Source organism: Callorhinchus milii, unplaced genomic scaffold, assembly GCF_018977255.1.
Source record: "Callorhinchus milii isolate IMCB2004 unplaced genomic scaffold, IMCB_Cmil_1.0 Scaffold27, whole genome shotgun sequence".
Lineage (NCBI taxonomy): Eukaryota > Metazoa > Chordata > Chondrichthyes > Chimaeriformes > Callorhinchidae > Callorhinchus > Callorhinchus milii.
In genome coordinates, this window is record NW_024704768.1 from 4,465,866 (window position 1) to 4,483,279 (window position 17,414).

General features: G+C 54.5%; 1 protein-coding gene across 1 annotated transcript; it reads right to left on the bottom strand.

The window, feature by feature from the left end:
* Positions 1 to 802: 802 nt before the first annotated feature.
* On the bottom strand, positions 803 to 16,432 carry LOC121850960 (aryl hydrocarbon receptor-like). Its single transcript, XM_042344339.1, has 11 exons — positions 16,347 to 16,432; positions 11,810 to 11,997; positions 8,044 to 8,153; positions 7,514 to 7,603; positions 6,792 to 6,912; positions 5,986 to 6,116; positions 5,082 to 5,284; positions 4,595 to 4,704; positions 3,813 to 3,954; positions 1,800 to 3,168; positions 803 to 1,023 (listed from the first exon to the last, which is right to left on the bottom strand). Exons 1-11 carry the CDS (start codon positions 16,427 to 16,429, stop codon positions 940 to 942), a joined length of 2,631 nt encoding a protein of 876 aa, XP_042200273.1. The 5' UTR covers positions 16,430 to 16,432; the 3' UTR covers positions 803 to 939.
* Positions 16,433 to 17,414: the final 982 nt, after the last annotated feature.

The following is a 17,414-nucleotide window of genomic DNA, read 5'->3' on the forward strand; positions in this document are numbered from 1 at the left end:
TCCTTACTCCACACACATACACACACACACACACACACACACCCAGGCAGTCAACAGTCGACAGGAACGCGCTTGTTAGTCGATTGGGCAGTCTGCAGTATCCCGGCCCGGCCCGGCTCAGCCATCGGCAGGACCTGGAAGGGCCGACCGACCGGACACTGGGGGCAGGGAATCCTCCCCCTCAGCTCCTGTTAAGCTTTTTAATGAGACTCAACTCAACTCAACTCAACCCACAGCCTCAAACTCGGAGATGTTTGAGATTTCCTTTGAAAATAGCGTCATCTAGTGTTGAAACATCAATGACCCACTCAACACTTCACTGATATAAATATACTTGGTCTCACACTCTCATTCTCTCTCCCAATTCCCCCACCCCACCGCCCCCCGACTCCTCTCTCTCTCTCCCCCTGTCATATAATATCATATAATAATGATCCTGATTGAAGGCGCTGCGTGAAATGCAAGGATTATTTATTTATTTTCATTATAATTATTATTATTATTGTATCAGCCCACCCCAGCTCAGCTCAGCCCAGGCCAGGCCAGGCCAGGCCAACTCAGCCCAGCTCAGATCAGCTCAGCCCAGCTCAGCTCAGCTCAGCTCAGCCCAGGCCAGGCCAACTCAGATCAGCTCAGCCCAGCTCAGCTCAGCCCAGGCCAGGCCAGGCCAGGCCAGGCCAGGCCAGGCCAGGCCAACTCAGATCAGCTCAGCCCAGCTCAGCTCAGCCCAGCCCAGCTGAGTTGCCCCACAACTGAATCATCGCTTGGCGTTCCCTTTGGCAACCCCGATTCTCCGTTTCCATCGTGTGAAGAGAAGGGTTGATGGAGGGAGGAGAGTCGCATTCCTCCGCTCAAACCGCAGAGCGTGAAAGTTGTGCGCTCGCTGGGCTGTGTACGTGTGGTAACCTCCGAGACACCGAGATCTGTCTGGCTCCCCCATTACTGCGCGAAGCTGTTTCCCAAGACATGGGTGCCGTTTTCCGTCGGGTGAGATGCCAGGAAGCCCGGCAAGTCTTCTTTCATCTGCAACAGGAGGAACAAGAACAAAGGTTTACAAATAATCCTTCGGATCCTTGCATTTGATACAGCGCCTGATCACGTCTTCGAGACGTCTCAAAGCGCTTCACAGACCAACACTGTTTCTATTCACTTGCCAGGTAAGCAGAGGTGTGTGTGTGTGTGTGTGTGTGTGTGGTAGTGTAAGGAAACTTGCCCAACATTTCGCCCTGTCCTGTCTCGGGCTGGGAATTGAACCCAGGTCCTCTCTGTTGCGAGGCGAGGGGTCTAACCACTGAGGACTCCAAGATTACGGCAACTACATACACTGGGCAGTCAGGGATTTGGACCCGAGCTGAGGGTTGGGATCAAGAAAGGGGGGGTGGGTGGGGAGGGGAACCGGGGAGGGGCAGGCCCTGGGGGGGTAGGAGGGTGACCGAAGGAAGGCGGGGTTGAAGAGGAGGGTCTTGAAATGTGCCTTGAAGGAGACGAACGGTTAGATCGCTCGCTCTTGTTGCATCCAATAAAGTTATGGTTGTGGGTTGGGTTGACTTTTCAATCCCAACTGGAATCTTTACGGAGATTTTGCTCGGGTTTATTTTGCTGTCAAGTTATTGGTAGCATTCAAATGAGCGGGTCAGTCAAGCAAATGCTCCACCATAGACCAAGACAGACACAGATACAGGGGTCCAAACCCAAACCCTAACCGCTCACACCCCCTCCAAGGAGGATAGTCGGAGTGAGAGAGAGAGAGAGAGAGAGAGAGAGAGAGAGCTATGGAGACGGGAGAGAGAGGACCTTACCCTGTATAGATCATTGGAATGCCAGTGCTCCCGGTTGCTTGGGCGAAGGTGGGGATAGTCTCTAGAGAGGAATGGCGAGGCTGAGGGCAACACCGAGGCCGGGTGCCCTGGGGGGTGAGGAGCCAGTGGGCGCCCGAAAACCAGGAACGCCCCCCCGTTTTGCTGGGCTCCCAGGAGACAGTCTGTTCGTCCCAGAGTCTTGGGGAGTCCATGGAGGCCGTGGGGAGTTGGTGCTCCTCCGCCCCACGCAGGGGGTCCGACGGTGGCGAGGGTCCCTGCGAAGGGCGGTGTGTCGCTTGGGGGTTGCAGCCTGCAGTTGCGGGGGGCGGGGTAAGTGTCAGGGCCAAGGGTCTCGGGGGCCGGGTGGTGGGGCTGGAACCCGCAGAATCGCACCCCCACTTCGCCGTTAAGGCGCTCATTGGCCTTCGCGGCTGCCTGGTGCTGCTGCTGCTGCTGCTGCATGCGCTGGAGCTCCTGCTCCTGCATGCACGGGTGCCGCAAGGGTTCCTGGCTGGCCCAGGGACAGCCCGAATGCAACGGCAGGCGTTGGTGTTGGTGTTGGCGGGCAACCTCCCGCTGGCGACGGCTGCGTTGGTGTTCACAAGGTGGTGACGGAGCTGCCTGGGCGGCGAAACAAGGGCGAGGGAGGGGAGGCGGAGTGAGGGCCGGGGCTGGGGCAAGCTTGCCCCCGCCCACCCGCCAACCCGACTCCGAGAGAGGCGAGCCCACAACGGCCAGTGGGCAAAGCCCCCCGCCTGGGTGGTGGTGGTCTGTCGCTGGCCGCTCCCTCGAGACCAGGGAGCTTTGCACGTAAGACAGCACCTGGTCGTTGGTGAGGAGGTCGTTGAGAGGGAACCCGGCGTCCATCTCCATGGTCAAGGTCCTCTCCACCCACTGCATCAGCTCCAAGTCCTCCGGCCCCAGCCCCTCCAGCACGCTGGGTATCTCCTTGTCTCCCTCCCCGAGGTCGGTCTTGAGGACCTCGTCCAGAATGGACAACAGGTCTTCCTCCTGCTTGCAGTTGGTGCTGATCTCCTCCTCTTCAGCCTCTCCGTGCGGGAGACCCTCAAGACCATCCCCGCCCGCCCAAAGCCCAACTCCAGCCCCAGCCGTCCTGTCCAGGGTGAGCCTAGGCTGGCGTGGCGCCAGGTGGCTGATGTAAACGGACTCGTCCTGGCTCATCACGACTCCCAACAGAGAGTTGGGGTCGAGCCTCTCGCTTTGCTCCAGTTTGTCAGCGCCCAACGGGTGAGGGTTGGCGAAGGAGGTCAAGGGGGAGCTGGTGCCGTACAGCGCTGCGTCTGCGTTGGTGAAGGTCAGAGGGAATGCCAGGCTCCGCTTGGCAAAGTGATCGGCACCTTCTCTCTCCCTGCAGTTGGGGAAAAAGAACACGGTCAGAATCCTTAATAGTCGTCATCGTCATCATCATCATCATCATAATGATAACAATAATAATGACAATAATACTAATCGGGGCATTCGATACAGCGCCTCATCACGTCGTCAACACGTCTCAAAGCGCTCCACGGGATATATCATGAAGTGTAGTGACTGTGCTTTTTTGTGAGCCTTTTTTTTGACATTGGAAAAAAAAATTGAAATCGAAATTATTATTATTATTATTTTTGTTGTTGAAAATCAATTTGTTGTGGTTGTGGGTGTCGGTGTGGGTGTCGGTGCGGGTGTCGGTGCGGGTGTGGGTGTGTGCGGGTGTGGGGGGGGGGGGGGGGGGGGGGGGGTCGGTGTGGGTGGGAGTGTGGGGGTGGGTGTCGGTGTGGTTGTGTGCGGGAGTGTGTGGGTGTGGGTGTATGTGGGTGCGGGTGTGGTGTGGGTGGGGGTGTGGGGGTGGGTGTCGGTGTGGTTGTGTGCGGGAGTGTGTGGGTGTGGGTGTCGGTGTGGGTGGGGGTGTGGGGGTGGGTGTGGGGTGCGGGAGTGTGTGGGTGTGGGTGTCGGTATGGGTGGGGGGGTGTCAGTGTGGGTGGGGGTGTGTGTGTGGGTGTCGGTGTGGCTTACGTCAGGAGTCTCTGTTTGGCGATGATAGAATCCGGTTTCCCGTTCTTATAAACCAACCGGGCGTTGGATTGGACCCAAACCCATTCGTTCCATTTGGTCAGAAGTCGGAAAATTGTCAACCCAGTCTCCCCGGTCTTCATCACTGCAACAGGAAGTCAAAGGAATCATCATCATCATCATCATCATCACCAGAGAATGATGATGAGGCACCATCCCAATCGCCGAATGGTTCGATTTCAAGATCCTCACACACTCGTCTCTAAATCCCTTCACACCCTGACACCTCCCTCCCTCCCTCTCCGACCTGCTTACCCTTCACTTCCCCCCCCCCCCACCAGCCCACAACTCTCCCCCTCCCCCCACTCCACCACCCGGTCGTGCGTTATCCCTATCCCCTCCCTCCCTCCCTATCCCCTCCCTCCCTCCCTATCCCCTCCCTCCCTCCCTATCCCCTTCCTCCCTCCCTATCCCCTCCCTCCCTCCCTATCCCCTCCCTCCCTCCCTATCCCCTCCCTCCCTCCCTATCCCCTCCCTCCCTCCCTATCCTCTCCCTCCCTCCCTCTCCCCCTGGCTCAGGGTCAGACTCCGACACCATCAAGCACTCCAGGATACTATCCCACGTGAAGGGGGCGCTGTGTAAAATGCAAGTTGTTGTTTCGTTTCCCCCCCCACAAGGGAAAATGGAGAGACACTGGGATGGCACCCACCACCTGCTACCCTCACTGGCAACTGAGCCAGGCAGAGAGGTGAATGACTGGCTCGCGGGGAAGCCTGGCACTTACACCGGACGTGCATGTCAGCACAGTAAAGCATGTCAGCCGCATGGACAAACTGATACCCCGAGCCTCGCATACACAGCTCCATCTCCGTGTAGCCCAGCACCATCTTTGCCCTGTAATAATAATCAATAATCAGTAATAATCAATCATCCATAATAACCAACAATAATCAATATTAATAGCCAATACAACAATAATAATCCTGGCATTTGACCCAACGCCTCATCACATCTTCGGGACGTCTCGAAGCGTTTCACAGGATACACTGTAAAGCGTAGTGACTGTGTGTTTTGTGGACGAAACGCGGCAGCCAATTGCGTTTGAAAAGCAGTTTGATGTTGTGACGGGGGAACGGGAGGGGTGATGGGGGTGTAGGGGGTATAGGAGGTGGGGGGGGGTGTGGTGTAGGGGTGTAGGGTAGGGTGGGGTATTGGGGAGGTGGTGAGATGTGAGGTAGAGAAGATGAGCTGATGGTCTCACTGATACCTACTTGGTGTCACACCCGACAGGGGTAAAGTCCAGCTTGTGTCTGGTGTGAAACAACCCACTTTTAGTGCGTATCTCCAGGATGGAGGGCAATTCCAGAGGGGTGGCTACGGCGAAGAGGGCAAGCTGAGGGGGGAGCAGCGAGCCATCCTCCCCCCGTTTGTTCTGTCCGTGAAGATATTTCAGCCTCCCCTGGAGATTCAGTGGCTGAGAGACAGCAGAGGACACGGGGGCGTCAATAACAATAATAATCCTCGCATTCGACAGCCCGCACCTTATCTCGGCTTCGAGACGTCGCAAAGCGCTTCTTAGGCTATACCGTAAAGTGTAGTGACTGTGCAGCCAATTTCGCACAGCGGTGTCCCCACAATCAGTGGGTGTGGATTGAAGTGACCAAATTATTTATTTTTTGAAGGGATTATTACCCCCGAAAAAGCGATCCCCCAATCAACTAACAACCGGGTTCCTACTGACCGCTGGTAAACAGAGGCGTGTGTGTGTGTGTTCGTGAATGCGTATGTGTGTGTGTGTCTGTGTGTGTGTGTGTGTGTGTGTGTGGAGTAAGGAAACTTGCCTAAGGTTTCGCCCTGACCCTTCCGGGAATTGAACCCGGATCCTCTGGCTTGCGAGGCGAGGGGTCTAACCCCTGAGCTACAGGGGCTGTGGGGTGCGAGGCGAGGGGTCTAACCCCTGAGCTACAGGGGCTGTGGGGTGCGAGGCGAGGGGTCTAACCCCTGAGCTACAGGGGCTGTGGGGTGCGAGGGGAGGGGTCTAACCCCTGAGCTACAGGGGCTGTGGGGTGCGAGGCGTGGGGTCTAACCCCTGAGCTACAGGAACTCCACATCACTCTGTAATCGTTAGCAAATTGGTTATGAAATATGCGCAAGTTAGGTCGCGACGTGTCTCACCACAAAACCGGAGGCCGTGTCCAGAAGGGACCGCATTCGACACACGAAGCTTCGCTCCAGGAAGGCAGAATTCTCAGGCGGGAGGTGACGAGGTTCGAAGCTCACGGGGCTTTCAGCCTGGCCACCGGCACCTGCACGGGACGGGAAGCGTAGTAGTGACTGTCTGTTTCGTTGGGGGCGCCAACTCGCGCAGAGCGACGGAGCCGCAAACAGGCGTGAAGCGAGTGAAGGATTTTACACGCACTGGGAGAGAGAAACAGAGACAGAGAGAGAGACAGACACAGAGAGAGAGAGAGAGAGAGACAGAGAGAGAGAGAAACTCCCTTCTCTTTCCCAAAAGCGCCACCTGAACAGGCCCTAACCACCTCACTACAGGGCCTCTTTCATCCAACGTATCTTCTCCCCCAAAGAGAGACCTTGTTGGACTTGGTTGACTCACAAAAAAAGGAACAGGAGGAGACCATTCAGCACTTTGATCCTGTTCCGCCATTTAGTTAGATCACGGCTGATCTGTACCTCAACTGATCCTGTCAACTCCAATGCCCCTCCTGTCCCACCCCGCTGCCCGGTCTCCACTCCCCGGTGGAATCCCCTTAGACCATCCCCCCCGGATCCTGGCCAGGCACCGCTTGCTGACCAACCTCAGTCTTCCAGGCAAGGCGTTGGGATGGAATCCCCACCAATCCTGGCATTTTTTGGGGGCAGGGAAGGCTGAGTTCCCAGATTTCTACCCCCCACTTGGGTGCAAACATGGTCCCTGATTTCACCCTTAAACGGCCTGGTTGTAATTTTAAGACTGTGCTCACCTCTGGAGGGTTGGCAGTTGTTGAGCGGAGAAGGGTTTAGGGCCCAGTGAAGCTGACGTCGAAATTCAATACGGTCCTCGGGGTGAATAAGGTCATAAACAGGTTGATGCATGACGGCAGTCTGTAGCACAGGGGCACAAAGGGCAGAGATATCAGGCCGACAGCTTAACACCCCTTCACTCACACGCTTCCTACACGTCGCACATGGAACTGTTTTTATTTGGTCAGTGACTGAGCCAGTCTGACACACACACACACAGCGACTGAGCCAGTCTGACACACACACACACAGCGACTGAGCCAGTCTGACACACACACACACAGCGACTGAGCCAGACTGACACACACACACACAGCGACTGAGCCAGACTGACACACACACACAGCGACTGAGCCAGACTGACGCACACACACACACAGCGACTGAGCCAGACTGACACACACACACAGCGACTGAGCCAGACTGACGCACACACAGCGACTGAGCCAGACTGACGCACACACACACACACAGCGACTGAGCCAGTCTGACACACACACACACAGCGACTGAGCCAGACTGACGCACACACACAGCGACTGAGCCAGTCTGACACACACAAAGCGACTGAGCCAGTCTGACACACACACACACAGCGACTGAGCCAGTCTGACACACACACACACACACACACACAGCGACTGAGCCAGGCTGACACACAGCTTAGAATCCCTTTACTGACCTGATGGAAGCCCAGATACTCCTGTATCGTGGCCGATGCATAGAATATGCAACCGTCACCGACCACCACTATAATGAACCCATTCAGCACCTGTCAACACAGAGCATGCGATCCGCCATTGTTACTCATACAATTTAAGGGCAGCTCAAATATTGGGGGAAAGTGGGGGAGGGTGTTTGGGGGGGGGGGGGAGGGTGTTTGGGGGGGGAGTGTTTGGGGGGAGGCTGTTTGGTGGGGGGAGGTGTTTGGGGGGGGAGGGTGTTTGGGGGGGGTGTTTGGGGGAGGGTGTTTGGGGGGGGGAGGGTGTTTGGGGGGGGAGTGTTTGGGGGGAGGCTGTTTGGGGGGGGGGTTGGGGGGGTGTTTGGGGGAGGGTGTTTGGAGGGGGAGTGTTTGGGGGGAGGCTGTTTGGTGGGGGGAGGGTGTTTGGAGGGGGAGTGTTTGGGGGGAGGGTGTTTGGAGGGGGAGTGTTTGGGGGGAGGCTGTTTGGAGGGGGGGGGATGTTTGGGGCTTGTCCCCAGAGCAGCACTGACCTGTAGCAGGAGATCACTCTCTCTCAGGAGTTGAGCTGTGTCGCTCACAGACACTTTCTTCTCTCCCGGTGGCTCCACAGAAGCCCACGTCTTTCCGTTCCGCAGAGAAACTGCACGAGAGGCGATACACAGTGAGCAATACACACACACACACGCACGTACCCTGACACGCGCACAGACACACACAAACACAACACACACCTGACACAGACACACACACACCCTGACACAGACACACACACACCCTGACACAGACACACACACACCCTGACACAGACACACACACACCCTGACACAGACACACACACACCCTGACACAGACACACACCCTGACACAGACACACACACACCCTGACACAGACACACACACACCCTGACACAGACACACACACACCCTGACACAGACACACACACACCTGACACAGACACACACACACCCTGACACAGACACTCACACACCCTGACACAGACACACACACACCCTGACACAGACACACACACACCCTGACACAGACACACACACCTGACACAGACACACACACACCCTGACACAGACACACACACACCCTGACACAGACACACACACACACACACACACTTAAAAACAAACATACCCAGACGGACACGGACACACACACGCACATACACGCACGCACAGACATGTCCTGACTGTCCTGCGCCTTGGGATGTCCTCCCGAAACACGAAAGACGGCAATAAATGGAATGTGTTCTTGTTATAACATGAGTGTAAAATGATCATTTTCGCCCACAGAAACACACAGTCACTACACTTGACAGTGTATCCCGTGAAGTGCTTTGAGATGTCTCGACGACGTGATAGGGCTCTGTATCAAATGCCAGGATTATTATTATTATTATTATTATTATCATTATTATTAATCGACTCGGATTAGCCGTGGAGATGCCGGGGAGATTGCTGGTAAAGCAAAGAGGGGCAGAGCTCTGTGCTGAGAGGCGAGGCTGCGTCGGTGGTGTTGTTCTTGTCGACGACGGGTTATTCGCTGACTGACTGGGAGCTGTCGGGAAACGCAGAGTTTAATGGGAGAGACTCTTTAATGGCCACAGAACACTTCCCTGTTTCTACCAACAGAGGCTGGACACATAGCGTGCGAAGGCTTCTCCCGGGATCAAATTACAGCCGACTATATATAAGCACAAGGCGTCTGCGAGTCTACTGCTTATTGTGTTGCTCGCTCCTGGAGTACAGAGAGCAACGGTTGCCCAACCCTGTAACACGTTGGGAACAACAGTCTCTATACCAGCTCACCCCTCTCACTCTGTCTGTCTGTCTGTCTGTCTGTCTGGCTCAGGTCAAGGTCTGTGTGAGTGCCACCACCGGATAATAATAATAATAGTAATAAAATATTATATATCGACTGACAACCAGATTCCTACTCACTCACTGCCGGGTAAACAGAGGCCTGTGCGTGCGCGCGTGTGCGTGTGCGCGCGTGTGTGTGTGTGTGTGTGCGTGTGGAGTAAGGAAACTTCCCTAAGGTTTCACCCTGATCTGAGCTGATCGGCAATCGAACCCAGTTCCTCTCGCCTGCGAGGCAAATGCTCTACAATAGCCCCCACCCCCTCATGACGTCCCAGTGTGTGTCCCACTTCCTGATTTGACTTGATAGCGTGACAGAAGAAGCTTGTGGTTAAAGGCAGATGTGTTCCTGTACGTACATCAATCACTGTCGTTCAGTACGTGATCTATTTTGACGTGTGTCCTGTGACCCAATTTGAACTTTGAAAATCTCTACCGTTAGCCCCGATATGGAGAGAGAAGAGCGAGAGAGCGCGAGCGAGAGCGCAAGAGAGAGCGAGAGAGAGTGCGAGCGAGAGAGCGAGCGAGAGAGCGAGAGAGAGAGAGCGCGAAAGAGAGTGAGTGAGTGAGTGAGTGAGAGAGAGAGAGAGCGCGAGCGAGCACAAGAGAGAGCGCAAGAGAAAGCGAGAGAGCGAGAGAGAGTGCGAGCGAGAGAGAGCGCGAAGAGAGAGCGCGAAAGAGAGAGAGAGAGAGTGAGAGAGAGTGAGAGAGAGAGAGAGAGAGAGCGCGAAAGAGAGTGAGTGAGTGAGAGAGAGAGTGAGAGAGAGTGAGAGAGAGAGAGAGAGGAGAGAGAGAGAGAGAGCGGGAACACCCTCGTGGTTTTATCCGAAATTGAGTTCGAAAGTTAGAAATACTGAGAGTGCAAATTGTGCATTGCGTGAGACGTTAACAGATGTTCAACTCTCCCAACCCCCCCCCCTCCCTCTCTCTCTCTCGCTCTCTCTCTCGCTCTCCCCACCCCCTCTCCCCCCTCCCCCTCTCCCCCCTCTCTCCTCTCCCCATCCCTCTTTCTCTGCTCCCTCCAACCCACTATCTCCCTCTCTCTCGAGCCCTCTCTCTTCTCTCTACCCCTCGCTCTCTCTGCCCCTTCCTCTCTCTCTCCCCCGCCCCCCCCCCCCACCACCATCTCCCCCCTCTCTCTCTTCCCTTCTCTTACCTCTCCCCCACCTCTCTCTCTCCCCCCGTCCTCGCTCTTTCTCTCTCTCCCCCTCTCTCCATTCTTCCCACTCTCCCTTTCTCGCTCCCCCCCCCACCCACCTCTCCTTCCTCTGCCAACATCAAGAAGGAGAAAGAAAGAAAAAAAGGAAGGAAGGAAAGCGAGAGAGCGCGCGGATAAACTTATAAGTGATGTAAGGTCGGGATTTGAGCTGAGATGAGGCCAGACTTGGTGTGTGTTTTCCCTCCACCCCCACAAAAAACCCAATCAATTCTCAGTGTACGCACTCACACCTCCGTACAAACCACAGTCTTGTGTGTGTGGTGTGAGCGCATATACAGAGGCCACCGGTTTAAGCCGTGAGCACCCAGTTGGCAGGATGTTGTGGTGAAGAGGATTGGATCGAGGCTGTTGGCATTAACCGTGAGCCAACCCCCCCCCCCCCACCCCTCCACACACATACACACACACATACCAGGGCAAGTCCTGGCAGATCCTCATCATCTACTTCCCATCTACCTCCCATCCCACTCAACTCAGGCCCTGGAGCTCAGGGGTTAGAGCCCTCACTAGCGAGAGGATCTGGGTTTGATTCCTGGTTGGGTTAAGACAGGGAGAAACCTAAGGCAAGTTTCCTTACGCACACACACACACACAGACTCACACACAGACTCACACACAGATACACACACACAGATACACACACACACACACACACACACACACACACTGTTTACCAGCAGCAAGTAGGAACCCGCTTTTTAGTCGATTGGTGGATCACTTTCCGAGGGCAATAATCTCTTTAACAAAAAAATAATTTGGTCGCTCAGTCCCTGACTGTCTGTGCGGACGCTGCTGTGCCTAATTGGCTGTCGCGTTTCGCCCACAAAATAAATACAGCCACTGCACTTTACAGTGCATCCTGTGAAGCGCTTTGAGACGTCTGGAAGACGGGATAAGGCGCTGGAATATGCTGTAAAGTGTCGTCACTGTGCGATTTGTGGGCGCACAGACAGTCGTAGATTGAGTGACCAAATCGTTTTTGGAGGGACTATTACCCCCGGAAAGCGAATCGCCAATCGACCAACAAGCGGATTCCTGGTTATTTCTAGGTAAACGGCAGCGTGTGTCTGTGTGTGTGAGTGAGTCCGTGTGCGTGTGGAGTAAGGAAACTTGCCTAAGGTTTCGCCCTGACCTGACCCGGGTCCTCTCTGGCCTGCGAGGTGTGTGGGGGGGTGTCTAACCCCCTGAGCTACGGGAACAAGTCTTACCTTCGAAGAACCTCTTGAGGCGCAGGTAGCTGACGCTGAGGCGCAGGATGGAGAGCTTGTCAAGGCGGTCGGCCACATCCTCGCTGGTTGGGAGCAGTCGCAGGAGGTTGTTGAACTCAGTGTTCAGACGGTCTCGGTGTCTCTTGGAAGGGTTCGATCTCAAGCCGTTCCCAGGTAACGTCTCGGCACTGGGAATTGGGGAAACAAGAGCTTGCAATGAAACAACAACCACCACCGCAACAACAACTTGCGTTTGACTCAGTGCCCTTCACTCGGAGCTTAATAATAATAATAATAATAATAACCCCGGGGTTTGACCCAGCTCCTGATCAAGTCTTCGAGATGTCTCAAAGCGACATCTTTAACGTCCACCCGAACAAGGCACAGACAGTGGGGTGGGGGGGTGGGGGGGAGGTAGTGAGGGTTAACGTCTCATCCCCAAAGGACGGAGTCTCCAAAAATGCGTCTCTCTCTCTCTCTCTCTCCCCCCAACACCCCCAGGGCTGCACTGGAGCGTAAGTTTAGTCTATATAGGTCCCAAGTGCCAACGTGAAGGGGGTTTTGAACCCACAACCTTCTGACTCAGAGGTGAGAGAGAGAGCGCTCGCGACTGAAGTGGTGATGAGATGTGAGTTCTATTGACTACCTGGCAAACCATCGCTCTCTCTCTCTCTCTCTCTCTCCAGCGAGCGAGATTAATTTAGCGGTTTGAAAAACTTACTCATGTTGTGGGTAGAAAGTTCTTCACTTTCCAGGAAACTTATCGCTTCGCATTTACTGTTAACAGGAAAGTGATTTTTTTCCAGAGACCCGGAGATCGGTTCCTTGTTAAACTCTGACACTAAGAACTGAGCCCCCAGTAATAATGATTATAATAATAATAATAATAATCCTCGCATTTCGTATCACGCCTTATCGTGTCTTCGAGACGTCTCAAAGCATTTCACGGAATATACTGTAACGCGTAGTGACTGTATTTTGTGGGCGAAACGCGATAAGGCGCTACATCAAATCCAAGGATCTCACAAATACATATATATCACATATACTCACTCACACACTCACTCACACACTGTGTCTCACACTTACTAACACAGTCTCACACACACTCACTCATACACAGTCTCGCACACACTCACTCACACACAGTCTCACACACACTCACTCATACACAGTCTCGCATACACTCACTTACAAAGGAGTACACACACACACACAAGACAGATGCCCAGGAGAATGAAGAGGCATAGGCTGCAGCGATTTGGGGTAGGGGTGAGGGGGAGAGAGGGGTGAGGGGTGAGGTGTCAGGGGCTATAGTGTGGGGGGAGCAGAGGAAGGAAGTGGAGGGGGAATGGAGTGCTCAGTTGCCCTGACCAAACACTGGGCTTGACAACAAACCTCACCCCCAGACACATGTTAATCCCTGTAACCAGATAAACAGGTTCTGAGAGATGATACATCCATTAATCCACAAAGCCCCAATGCCTCACTCACTAACAGTCTCACCTCGATCCACTGGAGCATCAGCCGAGACTGTCAGCTCACAGTCCCTGTCAACCCTGAGGCTAATGAACCTACAACCTACTGACTGAGCCGGGCTGACACTCGCACTCACACACACACACACACACACACACACGCGCACTGAGCCGGGCTGACACTCGCACACTCACACACACACTGAGCCGGGCTGACACTCGCACTCACACTCACACACACACGCGCACTGAGCCGGGCTGACACTCGCACACTCACACACACACTGAGCCGGGCTGACACTCGCACTCACACTCACACACACACGCGCACTGAGCCGGGCTGACACTCACACACACACTCACACACACACACGCACTGAGTCGGGCTGACACTCACACTCACACACACTGAGCCGGGCTGACACTCGCACACTCACACACACACACACACACACACACACACACGCGCACTGAGCCGGGCTAACACTCACACACACTCACACACACACTGAGCCGGGCTGACACTCACTCACACACACACTGAGCCGGGCTGACACGCACTGAGCCGGGCTGACACACACTGAGCCGGGCTGACACGCACTGAGCCGGGCTGACACGCACTGAGCCGGGCTGACACACACTGAGCCGGGCTGACACACACTGAGCCGGGCTGACACACACTGAGCCGGGCTGACACACACTGAGCCGGGCTGACACACACTGAGCCGGGCTGACACACACGGGGGAAATGATTATCAAGCAGTGTCGACACAATCAAAACTCCCGAACGGTCAAAATTTATTATTATTTTTTAAACGCACAGATTTATAGCGTGAGACTCGAGTGGAAAATGAAAGGAACGAGGGCAGAAAATGTCACTTTGAAGCCATATCCTGGCATCAAAGCCTGACTCGGGGTGGGGTGGGGCGGAGAGTGGGGTGCGGGGGGGGGGGGGGGAGAGGGGGTGGGAATGGAGCTAATTGTGCTCAGGCCTTTGAACCTTTCCTGTTCCACTCGGGCCCTGAGCCCCGACCCATTGGAAGATTCTGTAATTGATCTGTTAAACACTATCTCAAATGATGTTTGTGATGTTCGTTATGTAATAATAGTTCTGACATTTGGCCCAACGCCTTATCACGTCTTCCAGACAACAGGTGACGGGTCACCCCTTAATGAGCTGTATAAATGGAGATCAGAAGAGAGAATTGGATGCACATACATACATATATATATATATACTTGGATTAAATTGGACATTAAATTGGACATTAAATTGGACATTAACTTGGACGGACATTTCTCCTCTTTCTCTTCTGGCTACGCCATCATTATCGCGATGTATTCTTTTCATCACTGTTACTAACTCCGAGTGAATAAAACATCTGTGTTTTCGCACAACATTGGTGTCATTCCTTACTCCAACCACAGGTTCAACTTGGTTTAAACCGGGGCCTTACCCCCTCCCCCTCTACCCCCCCCCACCACCCCCGCAACCCAGAACAACGATGACGACAACATCACGATCATCATCATCGTCATCATCTTGCACTTAATATAGCGCCTTCCGCGCAGGGCAAGGTCTCGGAGAAAGCCACAGAGCGGGAGGGAGAGAGGGAGAGAGAGAGAGAGAGAGAGAGAGAGAGACGCACGGGGAGAGGTTGGTGTTGTTGGTCTGGAGGTAGTCGTGTGTCTGGTGGAGACACAGGGGACAGGACAGGCTCCGTGATGTGCAAGTGATGGAAAATACTGATAGGCGGCGGCTGTAAAGCGGTCTCTCCTGTACCACACAACACACGACCAGCAAACAACAGCCCTCGACGCCGACAACAACAGACAACAGCTCGCCCTCCACGCAGTGTAGCGCCTCAGAGCGCTTAACACTGGCGGAGCCTGATGCTGAGCCGGGGGTGGGCGGGGAGTCGGTTGGTGGGGTGGTGGGGGCGGGGGGGGGGGAGATGACCGTCAGCACGGTCGAAGAGGGAGGTCTTTCGAACGCGATCTGAAGGCGGGCAATGAGGTGGGGGTAGGGGGTGCGGGGGGGGGTTTGGGGGGGGAGGAAGCGGAGGGATTGAGGTAGAGAGGTTTGGGGCGTAGTGGAGACGTGGAGGAAATAGGGAACGATGCAGCACCCCCCACCCCCCCCCCATCACCCCACTCACGTCGCGTTCCCCCTTGACCCCTGTCTCCCCCACTCCCCCCGAATCCCCTGACCCCCGATTTCTGAACCCAAACACAGTACAGTCTAAATAACAGTGTTGATGTAACTCTGTGCAGCTTTACTCCTCATCTCTCGCTCTCTTATATAACTTCTTCCTGGTGTTTCCGAGAATTTCAATCGGAGCCACTGGTGGGGGTGGGGGGGGGGAAGGGGGCTGAGCGGGGTGGGGTGGGGGGAGGCTTTGGGAGGGGGGGGGGGGTAAAAAGGACGGGTGGGGGATGTACGGCTGAATGAATTGAGCCTTTTAACAAACGCTGTGTCTGGAAAATGGTGTCAACAACATTTCCAAAATAACTTTTACACAAACTGACACCAGAGACACACACAGAGACACACACACACAGACACACACACACACACAGAGACACACACACACAGACACAGACACACACACACACACAGACACACACACACACACACAGAGAGACACACACACACAGACACAGACACACACAGACACACACACACAGACACACACTTACTTGAGACACACACACACACAGACACATAAAGAGACAGAGAAATACACACACACATACATACACTTACATAAAGGGAGACAGGTACAGACAGACACACACACACAGTTACGTAAACAGAGCAACACCACAGTTACATAAAGAGAGAGAGAGAGAGAGACACAGACACACAGAGAGAGACGGACGGAGAGACACACACACACACACACACACACCGAACACAGACAGAGTCACAAACAGAAGCCCAGAGGCAAAATTAAAGGGGTCGCATCAGAATTGAGCGAGAAACAGAACGAGAGAGAACGAGAGAGAGAGAGAGAGAGAGAGAGAGAGCGCTCGGGGTTAAAAGACAGAAACTTCACCTGTTGTTGTTGTTGTTGTTGTTATTCTGACCTCCTCTCTTCCTCTTCCTCCCCAGATAGATGCTTCTCGTCGCGGCGATCATGGTGCGGGCGGGTGGTGGGGGGGGCGGGAGGGGGACGGTGTGTGTGCGAGAGAGAGAGCGAGAGAGCGGTAGTGGGGTGGAGGGGAAAGGGGAGGAACGGCTGCACACACAAGAGAGCCTCTCTCCTTCCTTGACGAGTCACGGCTGACCGTCCGTCCGTCCATCCGTCCGTCCGTCTGCCTTGGGGCTGATCCGGCAATGCTTCGGGTTTCAGAGGCTCTGACGGTGGAGGAGCTGAAGCCGATCGAACAACAGGAACTGTGGGGCATGTAGTTAAACCCCAGTCACACCGACACCATCTGTGAGTCATCTCCTCCTCCTGACGGCACAGCCATCCGTCGAGATCCGCGGCCAAGTCATGGTTTCGCCCACAACAACAAAAACAGTCACTACGCTTCCCCCCCAAAGGGGTGTCCCGCGAAGGAAGGGGCTGCGAGGCGTCCGGGACGAGGGGCTGAGGCGCTGCGTCGAGTTATTAACGACGACGATGATGACAACCGTCGTATTCATTTGACATAAAAGGGCTTAATCTCCAACAGCTTCGCGGGGTTTCACTGTCTGCGACACAGTCGCCACCGGTCACAGCGTCACAGGAATATAATAATAATGTAATAACAGTCATATAATAATAATAAAATAATAATAATAATCCTGGCATTTGATACGGCGCCTTATCGGGTCATCGAGACGTCTCAAAGCGCTTCAAAGAGTATACTGTGAAGTGAAGTGACTGTGTACTTTGGGGACGACATGCGCACAGCAGCGCCCCCCCCACAAACAGCCGTGGATTGAGTGACATTTTTTATTGATTGATTGATTGATTGATTGATTGTTGGAGGGATTATTACCCCCGGAAAAGCCATCCGCCAATCGACTAACAACCGGGTTCCTACTGACCGCCGGTAAACACAGGCGGGTGTGCGTGGGGGTGTGTGTGTGTGGGGGTGTGTGTGTGTGGGGGTGTGTGTGTGTGGGGGGGGTGTAT